This window comes from Pimephales promelas, chromosome 3 (genome assembly GCF_988280905.1).
Source record: "Pimephales promelas chromosome 3, fPimPro1.hap1.1, whole genome shotgun sequence".
Taxonomy (NCBI): domain Eukaryota; kingdom Metazoa; phylum Chordata; class Actinopteri; order Cypriniformes; family Leuciscidae; genus Pimephales; species Pimephales promelas.
In genome coordinates this window covers 23,720,864-23,740,459 of record NC_142771.1, presented here as the reverse complement: position 1 = coordinate 23,740,459, position 19,596 = coordinate 23,720,864, and the positions used below count along the sequence as shown (strand labels likewise).

General features: G+C 38.3%; 3 protein-coding genes across 3 annotated transcripts; 1 reads left to right on the top strand and 2 right to left on the bottom strand.

Annotated features, from left to right (window-relative positions):
• Positions 1 to 35: 35 nt before the first annotated feature.
• Positions 36 to 2,316, bottom strand: LOC120490069 (uncharacterized). Its single transcript, XM_039687435.2, has 2 exons — positions 2,049 to 2,316; positions 36 to 921 (listed from the first exon to the last, which is right to left on the bottom strand). The coding sequence occupies exons 1-2, from the start codon at positions 2,140 to 2,142 to the stop codon at positions 287 to 289; spliced, it is 729 nt and encodes a 242-aa protein (XP_039543369.1). The 5' UTR covers positions 2,143 to 2,316; the 3' UTR covers positions 36 to 286.
• Positions 2,317 to 2,552: 236 nt separating this feature from the next.
• On the top strand, positions 2,553 to 13,014 carry armc5 (armadillo repeat containing 5). The gene is made up of 7 exons (XM_039687432.2): positions 2,553 to 3,553; positions 3,677 to 3,707; positions 5,437 to 5,547; positions 5,979 to 6,873; positions 7,462 to 8,267; positions 8,354 to 8,486; positions 11,233 to 13,014. Exons 1-7 carry the CDS (start codon positions 3,131 to 3,133, stop codon positions 12,452 to 12,454), a joined length of 3,621 nt encoding a protein of 1,206 aa, XP_039543366.2. The 5' UTR covers positions 2,553 to 3,130; the 3' UTR covers positions 12,455 to 13,014.
• Positions 13,015 to 13,275: 261 nt separating this feature from the next.
• Positions 13,276 to 15,579, bottom strand: cox6a2 (cytochrome c oxidase subunit 6A2). Its single transcript, XM_039687438.2, has 4 exons — positions 15,447 to 15,579; positions 13,969 to 14,046; positions 13,618 to 13,760; positions 13,276 to 13,476 (listed from the first exon to the last, which is right to left on the bottom strand). Exons 2-4 carry the CDS (start codon positions 14,042 to 14,044, stop codon positions 13,387 to 13,389), a joined length of 309 nt encoding a protein of 102 aa, XP_039543372.2. The 5' UTR covers positions 14,045 to 14,046; positions 15,447 to 15,579; the 3' UTR covers positions 13,276 to 13,386.
• Positions 15,580 to 19,596: the final 4,017 nt, after the last annotated feature.

Here is a 19,596-nt window from a genome sequence, read left to right as displayed (position 1 = left end):
ATATTTGGTGGTTTAAAAAAAGGCTTGCAGAAACATTTTGATAAACGCATGATGTATGACTTTTATTAAAACATAAATACAATGTGTCTTTACTTTTTTTGCATGAATCCAACAATTTAAACTGCTCTGTAAAATGTAACAATTATTGGAGGAAAGGAAAATCAAGCACACTTTTACTGAAGTTACTCTTCAATTCAAGTCAAAGTTACAACAGATCAGGCATTTCTCTAAAAGTAAAAATGTAATTGTTTGTATGAAAAGACGATGACAAAAACATGACTAATTCCTATTGCTGGGTAGAAGGGGTGCCCGACGCAACACACTCTTTGGGTATTTGCATGGAATTGTTCTGGGACAGACAAGTAATGGCACGTGCCAGATTATTGATGGCCTCAATCTTCCTCTCTTCCAGAGCTTTCTGCTGCGCCCACATGTTCAGTTTCCTCTCCTGCAGCTCCAGGTACAACTGCAGCAAATCCTGAGGAGGCCTGGCATTGGGTAACTGTGATGCTGTAGCTGTGGGCGTGGGCAGAATTGGGGTAAATCGTTTGCTGGCTATGGCCTTGCCCAGTTTAGTGCCATTAAGCTTTGCCTTCCGCTGAGCCTCAACCTCCTCGTAGCTCCTTCCCAGAACTTCATGCATCTCCTTGAAGAACTCCCAGTGAACACTGCTGGTTCCCAGTCTTTTGGCTCGCTCCGCATTTTTGCGGTACGTCGCTAGCATGTTTCTCCACTTCAGGTCACATTCGAAGGCTTTGACTGAAACATCCGTGCTTTCATCGGCTCGTAGCTTTGCCGTCACCCTCTCGGCCACAGTCTCCCACAGCTTCTTCTTTTTGCACACGGGCTGGTCAAACTCTGGGTCCATGTCCAAACGAACATGGACCAGATGCCATGTAGCTTGTATTGTCCACACAAACTCTGAATAAAACAAATATATTACAGTTATTATTTCAGAACAAGAATTTAACCAAATATTTAGGATTGGAAGGAAACGTCATTTATTAAAACGAATTTATTAAATATGCAAGGTTTCGACCCAAAGGTCTTCGCCTGGCAAAAAACAAGTACACAGAAAGGTACACCAATGCTAAATTGTTCTATATATCCTAATAATTTGCTTACAACATGTATTCTTTACTTCAATGAGCTCACTGTTTCGGTCTTAAATGAATACATTGTTAGCTAACTGCATGCTTTGTATATGTACATTTCTGAAATACATAATTTAGACAGTCACCTCTGATAACAGATCACTTTTAAATTGTAATGTAAACACATTGTAAAGCTGCTTTGAACCAATATGTATTGTATCGACCTAATTAATCAAATAATTAATCCAAAAAAAAGTAGAAAAAAATGTCCTGGGTTTAGATCAAGCCAAGATTAGGTTTTAGTTCAATTAGGGCATTTAAGTAGCTTTTTAAACGTGCCTTAGAAAAAAAAAAACATTACTGGTGTGCATCTTGAGACTAAACAATGGCACTGCCACAAGATATGCCAGTGCAATTTGCTTTCAATTAAAGCAGCTCAAACATGAATTTTAGTCTGGGACTAGCTTTGTCTGTGAAACTGGGGGAATAACTATAAAAGATGAGATTAAACTATAAATTAAGACCTTTAAAGAAGGATTTTCAAAACATCTATCTGATCGAGCTCCTGCTTAGATTTCTAGATGTGTGCATAACATTATTTTGAATAATTAATGAAACATTAAAAAATGAGGTTATATCACAATCAATGTTCAGTAAAAAATATCTATATATCTGTCTATCTATCTATTACATTTTATTAAATGTACCGTTATTGTATGTTGAGATTTTTATTCATATCACAAAAATAATCAATTCAAATATTACAATAAAAATATTATAGAAGATAGTTAAAAATATACCATAATAAATCTATGGTTTTGAAGGTCTGAAACTCTCATAAGTAACTTAAACTTGTGTGAGGGCCAATCAGTTCCTCCATCAGGCTCATCGTGTCTTCTTCGCTGTGTCGATGCATAGACTCTGCTCACTACTTCATTGACTTACAAATCTCACCTGCTTTTGACTTTTCGCTCTCCAAAGTCGTAACCGTAGTTGTTAAATCCTCCACCTCAATGGCGTCTGTTACAATTGACTCAATGACCTCCATGTTGCATTTATTTGTATTTATATCGTCAAACGTTATGGCGACTAATCGTGGATTTTAACAACACCAGCGATGAGTTTTTTTCGAGCGTCGACAACAGCGATGATAATAACAACGACCTCGTTTGCACCAGATGGCTCTGGACAGGGTGTTGTTGTATTTTTTCCGGAAATGAACATTACGTGTGATGCAGGATTTGTGGGAAATGCATACCCATGATTGTTTTTACAAGTCTTTCGCCCGCAAGCTAGCGCTTCAAAACGAATGACATGTTTTGTTCCTTACCAAATAAATAGTATCTGCATTTATGAATTTATACCATTTTTATTGTTCCTTTATCAGTATTATAAAAAGACATTAATCGAGATGTTTTGGAACTACAACTCCCATCTGCTTTTAAGAGGTCGAGTCTGCAAATTCCCCTCCCTTTCTGAAAAACCTTCCTGTTTGTCGCTCTGCTAAAAGATGGCGCCTGTGCAAATCTGAGGAGATTGCGCTTTGTAGCGCGTAGGAAACTTGACGTGAGTAAGATGAACAGTTAACGAAGCCTTCTCACTCTTCATCGAAACATCAAAATACACCCAAATAGATTACTCTCAGTCAGCACTGTCAATATTTTTGATTCTTTTGTGGCCTACCACCCACTGTAGGCCGTTATGAAATATATCGCACGGTTAAAAGACTTCTTTTCCCACAAGTCATTGCTTTGGTCTTGCTTTGATTGGTGAACATGGTAGTTGTAGTTTTCAAATGTTTGTTTCTCTGTGGATGAAATGTTTTGGTCATAGATATTTTGTATTAGTTCCTGTGTTCTTTTACTTTATTTCTTTTTCTTTTTTTAATATTAGAAATGTGTTTGGCATTAATTTTGGCAATAAGCAGACTTATTAAAGCCACTAAAATATTGTACCTTAAATATTGAGAAGATTAAATAACTACTTTTCAAAAGAGGAGTGGCGGTGGGGAGGAGGTTCTGGGCTCCTGGTTCATTATGTCTACACCTTTAGAACAAGGAATTAAACGAAATTCAAAAAGTTTAAACAGCACCTCTGAGGCATCCACCACTCTCCCAGAATCCTCTCTGACTTGGTGTTTGGCTCAGCTGTCCAAAACAAGCACATTAGCAGACAGTCCCAGCAGTGGACTGACAGGAGCTGACAATAAGTCCATCACTGGTGGAGACAAAGCCAGGGATGCTGACAAGAGACTCAGAGCTGGTCAATGGAGGGCACTGGTGGCCATTCGGACGCAGCACATCAAGGGAGGTGGCGGCAGGATAGCCCGCTACCAATCACGAGGAGGACTCCCTCCTTTGTTGGATCTCCTCAAGCGACCAGAAAGCTCTAGAAAGTTTTTGGACCTGGCACTTAGCATACTGGCCAACTGCTGCACTGAAAAAGGGACGCGGATAGAAGTAAGAAACATGCTGACATTGGCAGGATAGTTTAAAGCAAGCATTGATTATATATATATACTGCTTTTATTTTTTGTTTAATGTTTTATGATTAATGTTTTTTTTTTATTATTCTTCTCATAGGTAAGAAAGCTTGATGGTGTATCTGTTGTTGGTAAGTCACTCAAATGCTTCTTTAAGATCAGTTCTGTTAATTTGTTAAACTACATCTCTAAAACTTATCTCTTTTTTGTGCCCTCTTACACACTACCATCTGACACTTATATTTTGTATATATTCAGAGGGGAAACATATGGGTTGGTGAAATCCCTCAGGAACATTAACTTCTTAAAGTGGCCATAAAATCAAAATTGGCCCTTTTTATTTCAGTCAGTCTTTATTATAAAAGATTTATCTGTGCACCTCATTTATTTATTTTAATTCAGTTGCCCTCGTAATCTTTAAATGGGTCATTTGATGCTTTTTAATGTTTTATTTTTCCTTTGGTGTGTAATGTAAGATCTGCAATGTAACAAAGCGATTTAGATCAGTGTGTGTTTAGATGAGAAAGCAAAGCCCCATTTAGAAGTTAATCAGAGTTTAAGACTAATTCATAAAGCTGTTTCTCAGCAGTATAACCCAAAAGTTTGCTTGTGCACAGCACCTTTTACAGGGGACAGTTTCTGGGAGAGTACAATGCTGGCTATATACAAAGACTACTTACCACTAAAACATTCTGCTCAAGTTGTCCTTGCAAAGTTGGTTCCGATTGGTCAGCTTGATCAACTGCATTTTCAGAATCCAACTCGGACTGATACGGTCAAACTGACAACATTGTTAATAACTGTGTGTTTGCAAATACTTTAGAAGCCTTAGAAGCTGAAGCTCACGATTATGGTATGGGGCAATAGATGTCCATGTCTTTCTTTCTTCAGTCGAAAAAGTTTAAGTTTTATAAGCTCAAATGGTGGTCACCTTGCTCTGTTCTGTAATGCACGTTCATGACTCTCCTTTTCAAACTCGTTTATCAAAATGAACGAATCTTTTTTCATGTTATTTGATTCATTCAACAAATGAAATGAACAAATTGACTCGTAAAAAAGATTCATTCATTTTGATAAATGAATTCGAACAGGAGAGTCACAAACGCGCATGACAGAACAGAGCAAGGTGACCATTTGAGCTTATAAAACTTAAACTTTGTTATTTAATTATTAAATGAGCGATTGTTTCACTTTATAAAACCCTTATTCATCGTCTTGAATCGTTTAAAGCCCTTTGAACAGTTTGCAGTTTGCACTGATACGGTCTTTTGGACCTTGAACCGTTTGGTTACAAATGAAAAGTCCATTATATGGAGAAATCCTGGAATGTTTTCATCAAAAACCTTGATTTATTTTCTACTGAAGAAAGAAAGACATGGACATCTTGGATGACATGGGGTTGTGTAAATTATCAGCAAAGGTTTTTTTTAAAAGTGAACTACTCCTTTAATCAAAATAATGAACTTTTATAATAGCATCAAATGAGCTCTGTAATCGATCCAAACAATTCCCAATGGACAGAATCAAATCCACAAAGCTGTTTCACTCTGATATACAACACCATAGAAAAGACATTATTAAAATGTTCTTCACCTTATAAAATGGTCCTTTTAAGAATCTTTTTCTGTAAGGTTCTTTGGGAAACTCAAAATTATTTAAGAGAGGGAACTATTGCAACAAAATGCTGCTCCTTTGCATAAAATTTTACTTTTTTCATCGTTATTGTGTCCCTAGACACGCCCAAGTCCTGTTGCCAGGGGTCACTCTCTCACATGTCACGTGACTTCAGGTCGCTTTGGCACAACTGTACTTGTGAGCGTACTTTTTTTGTGGTCTGCTCACTCTGTGCTCTTTTTGTAGTGGATGTTCTCAAGAGGAATGTCTCTGTGGAGACGTTGCAAAATCGAGCAGCTCGAGCTTTGGGAAATCTCGCCATGGACCCTGAGGGTTCTGCTGATGTCCACTCTGCTGGTTAGTCCCAGAGTCCCAATATAATTGTAACAATAAAGAATATAATTGTAAAAATAAATTTACATAAATAAATTTAAATACATTTTTTACTCCATTATTATAGTCACAGACTGTAAAGCATTCTGAGCAATGAAATGATTAAATATTCTGTCTCTCTCACAACAGACAAACAGCACAGATTAGTAATCTGATATGCAGTGTTAAGCTTTGCATAGTTTGTTCATTTAAATTTAAAGTTGGTTTTTCATGTCTGAAAGGATATTTAGGCCACAAACAGCTTCTTTCAAGCCAAGCAAAATAAGCAGAAGTTCTTTCTTATTTGTGCATTAGTGTTTCCTGTGTATGGTTTTTAACTTTATTTCTTAGAACTGTTTCCAAGAACTTCTATGAGCCATATAATCATGATATTTCTGTCTCTCTTTCACTCTCAGGTGGTGTTCAACTTCTCCTGCTCTGCCTGTCTCTCTCTCCACCTCCATCCTCTCCCTCTTCACTTCCAACCCCTGAACTCTGCGCTCCTAAGGTGGAATGTCTCCAATCTGCTGCCCGGGCACTCATCTACCTTTCTGACACGCCGGCAAACCGACTCCTGTTGCTTTCACAAGGGGCTCTTCCAACTCTCGCTTTGTTCGTTGCTCCGGAGTACCCTTTAGGCCTGAGACGAGCTTCTCTTCGTGCCCTTCATGAGCTCACCAGAGGTTGCAGTGCAGAGTGCGCCAGGGAGATTTCCAGGTCCGGCGTGTTGACTCAGCTGGGGGTCCTCGCCTCAGGAGAATGTGGCCGGCCTCTGGAAGAGCTGGCTTTGAAGATTCTGGCTAACTTGTGCTCTCAAGGCTGCCTGAGGCCACTGGTCGGTTCATTGGGAGTCATTCAGAAGTTTGCAGAGGAGGTGAAGAAGGATCCTCTGAAATCGGGTGTGTTCTTCAAGGCCCTGTGCCTGTGCTGCCGAGAGGCGGTGAACAGGGCTAAAATAAAGGAGAGCGGGGGTCTGGAGGTGCTGATCAGCTTTTTATCCATCAATCAAAACCATCCGCTCACTCGTTTCGCCTTTCTAGCTTGTGTGGACTTTGTCTACGATGAATCGGCTCTTGAACAGCTGCAGGAGCTTGGGTTGGTGCCGCTGCTGATCAAGCGGTTGGTGGAGCTTGCTCAAGGAGAAGAACTGACCGCAGAAAAGATGGACACCAGCCTGTCCTCTAGCTTTCCATGCTCTGAACTGATGACCACGTGTTTTGACTCGTTTGACTTCTCAGCCCTTGAAGGGAACAAGAAGGAAGATGTGAGTAAAGACCAGACGTCAGGATCCTCCAGCTTCCTCAGCCTCAGGTCAGTCATAACTTTACCAAAAGCAGAGAGCACAAAATCAAAATCAAGGATGCAATAATGATGAAAGTTTTGCGCAAATAAACATGCCCTTCATACTTCATTTTCCTTTGTGGCATCAACATAATGTTATGTTTAAAAGCATATAATCATAAAACATTTTTTGTCAGTGATTTCATTGACTAGATGATCAAAATCATAGATGAAATGTTGATTGAAATTTTACACACGAACATCCCAATCATACCATATTTTCACAATATTGGTATGTTGATGAATCTTCAACTAATTTTTGAATTAATAATAATATTAGTTATTTTTTCCTGAAGAAAATTGCATCTTATTTTAGTTTACAAAATCATTAAATTAGTATTTTAGTTGAGGAGAGAGCAAAATCAGACCAAACTTTATATATATTCTAGATTCTATAATTTTTTTTCTTCAAAAACATTGTTAGTGGTCAGTGGATTATTATCTTGTTGTCCTTTTTTTTGTTGCCATAATATTAACAAAATTGTAGTTTAAAAGTGTTAGTTTTAAACTATAACTTGTAAATAGTGTTGTTTCATCTGTGAGTTTTTCTTCCTCCAGGTCTTGGCTGGTATCTGAGGGTCTGATCTCGTCTGAGGGGGAGCTGACTGAATCTCCTACTGGATCTGATGTGTTTGGTGGAAGCCCTCAATCCTCCGTCTCATCGTCACCACTTACACCTTGTCCTGAGCTCTCCCAAACCCCGACTTTACGTTCGCCCCACTTCTCTCCCTCCACCCGCTCGAAACCCATTCGACTGTCTTCTTCCACCTCCACCTCCACTCCAGTATCTCCTCGAAACATACCAGGGTCGCCTTCCTCTTTACAGCCCTCCTTAACCTCCACCCCTCAATCTGAGCAACCGTCTTCAGTGACAAAACCTTCCATCACCTCCTCATCTCTCCTCCAAATCTCCTCTCCCCCCAGAAAGAGACTCCGTGCGTCTTCGACCTCTTCTGCATCCTCCTCTTGCTATGGTGTGGTCGCTCTGGAGAGCCCCCCTGTGTTGTCAAAAACCCCAGTCTACCATCACCCATATCACCCCGAGGCCTGGGCCCCAGAATCCCCCATTTTTCTGCTCCTGTCACGCTTCTCCCATGCCTCAGACCCCAGCACAGCGCTAATCAACACAAACGTTTTCTCCGGGCTGTTGTACTACCTCACCCAGCACCATGACCCCAGCGGGCGGTGCTTTCGGATGCTAGGGCGGCTCAGCTGCAACCCAAACTGCTTGCAGGCTTTGGTTAGAACTGGAGCCGTGGCTCTGATCAGACAAAGACTGTGTGTGAGAGGAGAGGAAATTGGGGAATGCAACGGAGGAATAGACAGACAATCAGAAAAAGTCAGAGGCAAAATCACACAACTAGGTTTGTGATTTTTTTAATGTTGCGTATTGATGCGTTTATTTAAGACTGCTGTTCATTCAAAGCTAATATGTTTTCTGACTCCTCAGGTTTATGTCTGCTCAGTAACCTGAGGGTTCAGAGTGAGTCTGGATTTGGCTCTGGAGTTCTTACACATATCATGCTGTCAGGCTCCGAATCTGACAAGCTGTATTGTGTCCTTTCTCTGCCTCTGATTAACAGGTATGATTTATTGCCTTTCAGGATTTTCAGGATGTATGTGGGTCAATGACAAATAGGTGTGTCAGCAAATAAGAAAAGGAAAAACTCTTAAAAATATGGTTTAGAACTAGGGATGTCAATTTACACGAAGTCCCATGATCGAACGTCATTTAAATTAACGATCAATTAATCGTTAGCCTAAATACTGGAATATGTGTCTACCACAGTGGCATAAAGCCTACAGAATGACTGCTCAAAATGACATGTTCCTCACCAAATTAATGAGAAGGGTTGTAAAATGAGTTGATTTGATCGATCATTTATTAAATTATTTATATAACAATCAAATATAACGTCATACATCATACTACGACATACGACATGTCACCAACGCCACCTCAGATGCATGTTCAGAATGTGTTACTCCTGTTAAGTATGTGCTCTTCCTGGATCAACGCACTGAAACAGGCACCTTAACCCAGAGAATTCATAATTTTTTATAACAATATTGTTCTCTTTATAATGTTATGTAATATGACAGTCCCAATCATTGTTTAGTCATGCATTGCTATTTGAGCTGCGTGAAGCTGACCACCAATAATGTTTTACATTGAAAAAAAAATATATATATATATATATACATATATATATAATTATTGAAAATAATAATATAATATATAATTAAAAATAATAATAATATATATAATTATTTTTATGTTTATTGTGTGTGTGTGTGTATATATATATATATATACTGTATATATATATATATATATACACAATAAACATAAAAATAATTATGTGATATATATATATATATATATATAATTATATAATATATATATATATATATATATATATATATATACAAACCCAATTCCATAAAAGTTGGGACACTGTACAAATTGTGAATAAAAACAGAATGCAATGATGTGGAAGTTTCAAATTTCAATATTATATTTAGAATACAACATAGATGACATATCAAATGTTTAAACTGAGAAAATGCATAATTTTAAGGGAAAAATAAGTTGATTTTAAATTTCATGGCATCAACACATCTCAAAAAAGTTAGGACAAGGCCATTTTTACCACTGTGTGGCATCCCCTCTTCTTTTAATAACAGTCTGCAAACGTCTGGGGACTGAGGAGACAAGTTGCTCAAGTTTAGGAATAGGAATGCTGTCCCATTCTTGTCTAATAAAGGCTTCTAGCTGCTCAACTGTCTTAGGTATTCTTTGTTGCATCTTCCTCTTTATGATGCGCCAAATGTTTTCTATGGGTGAAAGATCTGGACTGCAGGCTGGCCATTTCAGTACCCGGATCCTTCTTCTACGCAGCCATGATGTTTTAATTGATGCAGTATGTGGTTTGGCATTGTCTTGTTGGAAAATACAAGGTCTTCCCTGAAAGAGACGATGTCTGGATGGGAGCATATGTTGTTCTAGAACTTGGATATACCTTTCAGCATTGATGGTGCCTTTCCAGATGTGTAAGCTGCCCATGCCACACGCACTCATGCAACCCCATACCATCAGAGATGCAGGCTTCTGAACTGAGCGCTGATAACAACTTGGGTTGTCCTTGTCCTCTTTAGTCCGGATGACATGGCATCCCAGTTTTCCAAAAAGAACTTAAAATTTTGATTCGTCTGACCACAGAACAGTTTTCCACTTTGCTAGCGTCCACTTTAAATGAGCCTTGGCCCAGAGAAAACGCCTGCGCTTCTGGTTCCCGTTTAGATATGGCTTCTTTTTTGACCTATAGAGCTTTAGCCGGCAACGGTGAATGGCACGGTGGATTGTGTTCACTGACAATGTTTTCTGGAAGTATTCTTGAGCCCATGTTGCTATTTCCATTACAGTAGCATTCCTGTGTGTGATGCAGTGCCGTCTAAGGGCCCGAAGATCACGGGCATTCAGTATGGGTTTCCGGCCTTGACCCTTATGCACAGAGATTGTTCCAGATTCTCTGAATCTTTGGATGATATTATGCACTGTTGATGATGATAACTTCAAACTCTTTGCAATTTTTCTCTGAGAAACTCCTTTCTGATATTGCTCCACTATTTTTTGTCTCAGCATTGGGGGAATTGGTGATCCTCTGCCCATCTTGACTTCTGAGAGACACTGCCACTCTGAGAGGCTCTTTTTATACCCAATCATGTTGCCAATTGACCTAATAAGTTGCAAATTGGTCCTCCAGCAGTTCCTTATATGTACATTTAACTTTTCTGGCCTCTTATTGCTACCTGTCCCAACTTTTTTGGGGATTTGTAGCTCTCATGAAATCCAAAAGGAGCCAATATTTGGCATGGCAATTCAAAATGTCTCACTTTCAACATTTGATGTCATCTATGTTGTATTCTAAATATAATATTGAAATTTGAAACGTCCACATCATTGCATTCTGTTTTTAGTCACAATTTGTACAGTGTCCCAACTTTTATGGAATTGGGTTTGTATATATATATAGGTGTACTGACAACTGACTGAGTCATTCGTCATGCTTCATTGGCTAAAGGTTCTTTTGGTGTCATTCTAGTTTAGTTTCTCTGATTGGTTGACAATTCTTTGCAAAATATTGGGTAACAAGGAAATCCATTGTTGAATTATTTTAAAAAGAAAATCGAAATTTTGAATACCAAATTTTAATACAGAAATTAAAAACCTGCTCATCATGGAAGAGCTGTATGAATTGTATTTTGTATCTTTACATCCTTGACCCATGTTGTTAGTTTGACAACCTCCTTTTTGTCCTTTTTCAGCAACAGAGTTCTTTTGAAGAAGCTGTTGCTGGATACTGGTGGGCTGGCTGCAGCTCTTGAACTGATTGGCTGTAACAGTGATGATGATGATGATAATGAAGATGGACAGTCTGATAAATGTAGGACGTTTCTTGCCGGCTGGTTGCATCCTCTTGAGCAAGTGTCGTCTTTGAGATTTAAATTCCTGTACGTATCTCTTCTGATTGGCTGCCTCTCCAATCTGCTGTCAGTTTCCAAGGAGGACCTAAAGAATTGTAACACCGATTCCCGAATGGAAACAACCCAAGTTCTAGATGCGTCCCAACTGCAACAGAGCCAATCATGCCCCTACCTGAAAGCAACTCATGACCTATCCTTCCTTCTTGATGATGGAACCCTTCTCCTAGCCAATCATAAGGCTGTCACTGGGGAAGAGGAAGCCAATGACGTCGGGTCTGAATATTTCAGAGCCCTTTTGATGGGAGGGTTTGGGGAGGCACAGAAAGCTCAAGGTGAAGCCATCCGGATCAAGGATGTAAACAGTGGGATGCTCTTACCAGTTCTCCACTACCTTCACGGATGTCGTTTGACAGATGGAAACAAAGACCATATGTCAAAGCAAGAGACAAATTGTCTTGTTTTGGCTTCTCTAGTCTCTGGTGGGCTGGGTAGACCACAGGACGAGTTTGAATCATGCTTGGCAGAAGAGAAGGACTTCCAGAAAACCCCATTTGCTGAAATGATGAGTGGGGCTTGTAGGTTTTTAGTACCTGGTTTACAAAGGGCAGCTGAGGACCTGTGTGTTAGTCTTCTCTATTCTGTCCTAAGAAGCCTGAGCAAACGTTGCTGTTCAAATGATAACACTACAACGAACGGCAGAATGGATGTGGGTTCAGTCTGCAAGGGTCCTGAAACTGAAGTGTCAAAGTGTTTCAAACAAGATTCGGAACCCTCTCGGAGCTCCAAACAGGTTCCATCGTCGTCATATGCTTCAGACAGTGACACTAAGGGAACTTGGCTGAGGTCTCTGTTGCCACAAGTGTACTGGTTCTCACAGCGCTACTCTTACCTGCGACTGGGCCAGGCCTGTCTATCTATACTGCTGCGACCTCAGGGGCTTCATTCTGCACCCATTCACCCCTCTCTGTCTGCTGATTGCTTCCTGCGCTTGGCGCGAGAGGTGGACTGCGCCAAAAGGCTGAGGCAGGACATCTTAAGCCTCATCAAAACAGCCCTCAGCTAAAGGGGAAACAGTAGTGGATAGTGAAATGAATGTAATAAATTGTGTACACAAATTTAGCAGATGCTTTAATGCACACACAACATACAGAAAGGTATTGGGAATTACTGGATTTTTGGGGCGTTTGGGATAGGTACAAATTTGTGACATTTTTGTTAGTCAATATTTAGATTGCTAATATTTTCATCATCACAGTTTTTTTTCCTAGACATGTTTGTATATGGAGTAGAATGACTTTTTGATTTTGTATTTTATCTTTTTTTATTTAAAAAAGGGTTTAATGCTGATACCACATTCATCATGGTGCATCCAGATATAGTATGTGATTTTGTACAGTATGTTATGTGAATAAGATGTCATAGAGAAAGAGCTGTTTATGTTTGCTATATTTTTTTTCTTTTTGTATATGGCACTGTACAATTCATTTATAGAAATCTGGATTATATATGATGTTTGTTGGAGTGCTATCTTTTTTTTCTGTATATATGAGACATTGAATCGTGGATATGGCCAAATGTTGGTGATGGCAGAGGATGGTTCTCAATAAATGAGCTCTGCATTAATGTTGTCTACAATGTCTTTTTCAAGAATTTAAATCTGATTCTTTTGGATTTTGAGCATTTTTCACAGTTTTTTTTTTTTTTGTAAAACGTTTTGGAAACAAATAAAAGATCAATTTTAAATCAGTTTTAAACTTTTTAAAAGTAAAAAGTATTTCAGTTAGTTTTCTTTAAAATTGATTTATCAATTTTAAAGAAAACTAACTGAAATACTTTTTATTTGTAGTAACCAGATACTTTTCTTATTCAGGGACATGCAATGAATTCATGTAAAAACAGTTGTTTATTTCTGTTTAAAATGTTAAAATCGCGTCTGTCGGTCGCTGCTGATTTGAGACCGTTGATTGGCATCTGTGACTGACAGTTCCGTCGCACTCAGTGGTGAGTTTCCTCGTAACCGGTGGGCAGAGCGTTTGTATGAGAGTTGTGGAAGAGGGAGTGATTCCCATCACCCCATGGCCATGCCTGAGAAAGAAAGATGATGCTATTTTAAAAGAATTCATGTCTAATTTTGATAGGCCGTTGAAGGCATCAGTTTTCAGGCAGTACAGGGATCAGAGAGAAGTCACATCATGCATTCTTTGAAAAAAAGAAGAAAATAGGCACCTTGGTTCGAATGCGGAGGTGTGGATATGGCACAAACTCCGGGGTATCATGGGAATGGGCCTGCATCTTCATGTAAACGTTTGCCATGCAGACAGCCACACCTGGCAGGGCCAATACGAAGGACAGGATCTTCCAGGTCCTTGCTGTGTTTGTTTCAAATCATTAATCTCATTTAATGTTGAGCATAATATGACAAAATGATCACTCAATATTGTGCAATATTTTTGGTTTAATAATTTGATCTGATTTTGTGTTGGTATTTCTGACTTCTGTGTGGAATTTAAATGACCTGAAATGATTTATTTCAATATATAGATATAGATTAATATAACACATGAGGCCATCTCAAACCTCCTCCTTCGTGGCTCCCTTGTGACGCAGCCGCGAGAGCCCGACGGGCCACCATAGCAGTGGGTGACATCGCCATTTCTAAAGCAAAGACATCAAGCAAGACTTCTTTTTTTATACTTGCAGAGAAGATATCATATAATATATAATATTGGCAAATTATATATATATATATTATAGAGTATGCCTTATTTTTATCAAAACTGCATTTATTTGATTAAAAATAAAGGAAAAACAGTAATGTTTTGAAATATTGTAACTCTTTAAAATGCATGTTTTCTAGTTAGGCTGTATGAACTCTTTCCCCGCCAGCGTTTTTGTAAAAGACTACATCCAGTTTGGATTCAGAACAATGATTAAACTTAATCTTCTTCTATTAAAAACTTAGATGGAGTAGATCAAATCTATCAACACTAATGCTTGCACAGTCCCATAACTCGTCCTGGGTCAACATCTCATTTTATAACATTAGGCACTTCACTTTGAATGTTTGTTTAATGTTGGTGATCACACTAATTTTCATATGCATATGCATTGTGGCATACATTTTCTTATTATTAACAATGTTGAAAACAGTGCTGCTCAAAAAAATTTCTCAAGATTCATTTTTCAAGATTCTTTGATAAATAGCACTTATTTGAAACTGAAATCTTTTGTAACATCAACGAATGTTGTCTTGAATAAACTGTCACTTGGAGTAAGTCAATTTAATTCATCCTTGCTGAATAGAAGTATTCATTTCTTAAATTTTTTATATAGTATAAAACATTCACAATATTTTATGCAAAAGAAGTTGGGCAAAAGTTAAATGCAACAACTTTGTACTTGTTCACAAAACCATGAAATGTCAATACTCGTTGCCAAAATCAAAGTTTGAAAATGGCTTGAGTCTCAGTGATATTTGTTAACGTAAATCTTTATAGAGCCTTTGTCAAAAAATGTGCAAACGGCTGTTTGCACATTTAGCCAACTGGTTTTGAACAGTATTTGAAAGTGAAGGCGATGAAAAAGTCTAAGGTCAAATAATGACCAAACCTGACATGAATATCCATTAAATTCATGGAAACTTTGTATGGTCTCTTTAGATGAGAATGTTACATAAATGTTCTTCTACAATGCTGTCTAAAATTAATGAATGAATAGAATCAATGAATAAATACTTTTGGATGGTTTCATATTAGCCAAGCTGCGGCCTGTTGCTTATCTCGTCCCTAAAACCTTGGCTGTTTTTCCTGTCTTTCATCACTGAATGCTATTTGATATCTTAACTCCCCTTAAAACTTTGCACACGTAGCATTAAATAAAAAAAGACGGTCGTACATTTAGATTTGATTATGTCCCATGCACAAGGACAAACATGCTCTCAGTTGTGGGTCATGTGTTGCTGTTAAAAGAATGAAATGCTCATCCAATACTGTTCATATTTAACACCAACAGTACAAAACAGCTAAAACGATACATCTAATGCAAACAACACTTACATTCTTGTCTTTCCAAGACGGTGCTCAGGTGTTTTTGTTCTTTGTTCCTCACTTGTTTGCCACTTTCTCTTTCTACACCTCTGTCTGTGACTGTTTGTCCTTTGGTCTGTCCTGGCCTAAAAGCACGAGACTCCTCCCTGCTGAAATCTGTCTGTCTGCCAAGAATCATGAAGTTTATATTTGGTCAAGTGCATGGGCAGATCTGTAATGGAGAGGAGAGATAGAGGGAGCTGTGAGTAGCCTATATTGACAGGCTACAGAAGAAAAGACAAACTTGTCTTTCATTGTATTTGTAGGACTATGTCAGCTCGCAGGTATAGGTTTGGATGTATGAATATGTAGATAAGACAGGCACAAGTAGGCTAGTTAAAGAAGTAAGGAATTGTAGCTGTTCAGTTGACAGCCAGAGAAGTTGGGTTACTTTTCTCGTGTACGTGACTCAGTAACGTAAGTGACCTTATGTCACCTCACTCTTTACGTTTTTCTCTTTTTGTTTCTGCATGTTCAGTATTCTCTTTTGACAAACCGTTTGGTTCCGCAGGTCTGACGCCTCAGAGACCACACAGCTTGAATTTACGAGTCCCACTTCCCACAAGACTGCTTTACTTGAAAATATGAATAGACTTGAATAAGTTTGATATGAGCAAAATCTGCGAATAACCGTTCACCGGTGATAACCGCGCGTTGCATTAGCTATGTGATAAACTTGCGTGTCACAAGGTGGCGCTGTAAGTCTTGCATTGCTGGCAGCTGTATTTCAACAATGAGAATCATCTTAAAAATATTGTAGTCCTATTGATAGATGTATTGTATATTATTAGAATTATTAACAATGCAATATAATATATTATCATACATTATATATATATATATATATATATATTTTTTTTTTTTTTTTTTGCATGACTGTATAGTCATGTGACTGATTTTTTTTTTTTTTTTTTTTTTTTTTTTTTTTTAAACGCTTAAAGCTGGATTACTGGTCTTGATTGTTTCTTTTTTATTCAGTGGTCCCTGATTTAAATCCTCTTGCCATCTGAATAATAGAAGTTCATTTTTTTATAAGCTTGCTTCTACTTCAAAAAGGGAAAGCCCCTTCTGTTGTTCTACAGTCTTGCTCATCATAGCATATAATTCATTTTCAATTGATAATTTCTCCCACTTGAATAAACTCAACTTCACTATTTGTGAAGGTACTTTTTTTCCTCAAGGTTGGATGTACTCTTGCACTTCTTTTGTTATTTTAGGGCTATTTGAAATTGTGTTCTGAGTACATTTCAATGGGTTTGTGTGCATTTGCCCATCATAAACCAAGAATAGGATCTTAACATTTGCTAATGTTAACCCTTCAACTCAAAGACATGTTGTTTGAACAAGAGCATGTAACTTTTAGAAATGTTTCATACATGGGGCTTTGGATGCAGGCACTGACTAAGATAAAACATGGCAGCTTTGTGATCTATCAGAATAATCATTTAATATTTAAGCCTATAGTAGATGATCCTATACGTTCTTTGTGCATTAATAAGTGTGAAAATCATGTACATATTTTTCTTTCAAACTTGCCTTGCTTAAAAGCATCAGTGTCTACAACCTATGTGTGAATCTCATTCTGCAGTGTCGTCTGCACATCGCTGTCTGCACAACTTCCATTTCCATGTTTGCAATACAAACAGACATCAGTGCCAGGCATGAAGTCATCCCGCAGCCCAGGCCGGGATAGAGTAGCCGGGCATTGAGGATATTCGTCTGAGCCTCTGCCCCCTTGTTTTTGTGGGCAGAATCGCCGTCTTGCTGCATGTGCACACAGATGCAGAGAAAAGCTTGTAAAAAGCGTGTTTTAACACACGTGAGAAAGGAGTACCAGCATTTGATTGGTATTTGAAGAGCCATTTTGCAAGTTCATATGGAAAACAACTTTTATTTCTCTTGCATTCTCTGGGTTAATCTAGCATACACCTGTTTCTGTAAACTTGGCACAATTTTGAGTCTTAGGAGACATGTAGACTCAACACAGTTGAATATGTGTATAAACAGAGTAGTAAAGATTTCTTTGGTTTTGACTGGATCCACAGTAAAAACTACAGAAATCTTTAACCATGAAACTGGTCAGAAACATGACACTATATCATCGCTGGCACATGCAGCCACCCTCAGAGGAGGCCGTGGTCAGTGTCTTCAGAGGATGAATGTAACTAATGTCTGCTCTGAAAGGTATTTACGAGACTCCTTTTCACTGCCTTCATCCTCTTTTTAAATATTTTCACACCCACTCTGTATTCACCTACTGGTCATGCACATTTTATTTCCAGTCTGTTTGGCTGCACATGCTGTGATAAAGGAAATCAACATCGTTATGTGGTCAGTAGTTTGGTAAGGTGGGATGAAGGATTCCTGTGTGAAATGGGCATTGTCTAGGACCGCCTGGCAGACAGATTGGCAAAGGAAGAGAAACAGGGATCAAAACATTGAAGAGATGATTAGATGGGAAGGAAAGGGATACTAAAAGACTATAAAGTGATATGTACTGTGTCCTCTGAGCAGGACCAGAAATTATGAACACATCTCACCAGTCCTCAGGTCTTTACACTGGCTCCCAGTCCCAATTCTACATTTAGTGATAATTTTAAAGTATTATTACTGGTCTATAAATCACTCAATGGCCTAGGACCTCATATATTGCATATGTGCTCACCGAATAAATCATCATTAGGATCACATCTGCTAGAAATAACATGGGTTCACTCAAAGCCCGGAAGGAGAGTCTGTTTTTAGCTACTATGCCAGCTGCAGCTGGAACCAGCTTCCAGTGGAGATCAGGTGTGATCCTACAGTAGTCACTTTCAAATCCAGACTCAAAACATCTGTTTAGCTATGCATTTACTCAATGAGCACTGTACCACTGTATGCCCAACTTTTTGCACTGTATTTTATTTCCTTTTAATTCTAAACTGTTTCAATATATTTTGTCACGTTTTTTATTTTATTTTTTATTATTTTAATTCCTTCTATATGAAAACACTGAATTACCATTGTGTATGAAATTGATTCGACATGTATATGTTTTTTTAAGAAAAAAAATGTATAAAAAAAATTTCCTTTAATGATATTTTAAAAGAACAAAATTAGCTTTCTGTCTGTCCTTGACCTCCTTCTCCCTCTTTCTTGCTGTCTCATTTCTCTGTATGCTTTGGAGCAGGACAGGAATGTGCTTGTCTGTTTTTACTAAAGGCGTCTTTCTGTAGACTCTTGAACAAATCTTTGACATGGAATAATGCACCACTAATTAGTAATATTGTCCCTGTCTGACTGTCAGCAGGATACTGAAAGCAGGAATATTACTGGATGAAGTAATTACGTCTGTCTGTCAGTCTATCATTCTATGTCTGCCTATTATGGCCAGCCTAAGGCACACCTGTGCAACAATAATGCTGTTTAATTAGTATCTTGATATGCCACCTGAGGGGGATGGATTATCTCTGTGCTCACTAACAGATTTAGTTCGCGTGAGAATATTTCGCGTCAAAACCATTCACATCAGCCGCGACGCGAATTTGCGACGTTCAGAACTTCAACATTCCAAAACATTCGCGCCGATGAAAGCAGACCTGATTTTCATCAGAAAACGTAGGCTACTCTATACTTATTATTATAGCCTACTAGGTGAATAAATATAGATTTTATATTAGATGTCTTTTTGCAGTGATGTTAACATGATGCTTTAATAGGCTTTATAAAAAAAAAAATCCCAATCTCTAAATAGCACATTTTCAAATAAGCACATAAGTCCATTAGGAAAGATAAAGATGAATGCGTTCTTACCGGATTCGATCAGTGCATTTTGAATTTATATTGTTTGTCTGATGATCTGGCAGCTTCGATTGGGCCTTCTTTTTAATTATGTGCATGTAACTACTGGCAGGTGGAGCTCACTTTCACCAGTTCACTTTAGGTCCACAGTTGCCTGGTTCCTCGCAGCATTCATCAGAGCAAACACTCTCTCCACAAAGAGTTTGTTTGTTTGTGATGGCTCCATTAACGTCTGTGCTGTGCATTTTCTATGTTTTCTTATTACATTTTTTTAAATTGTAGAATTGTTATTTAAAGGACGATTAAATAAAAGGATGCAGACAAAAAAATGCGGTACAGT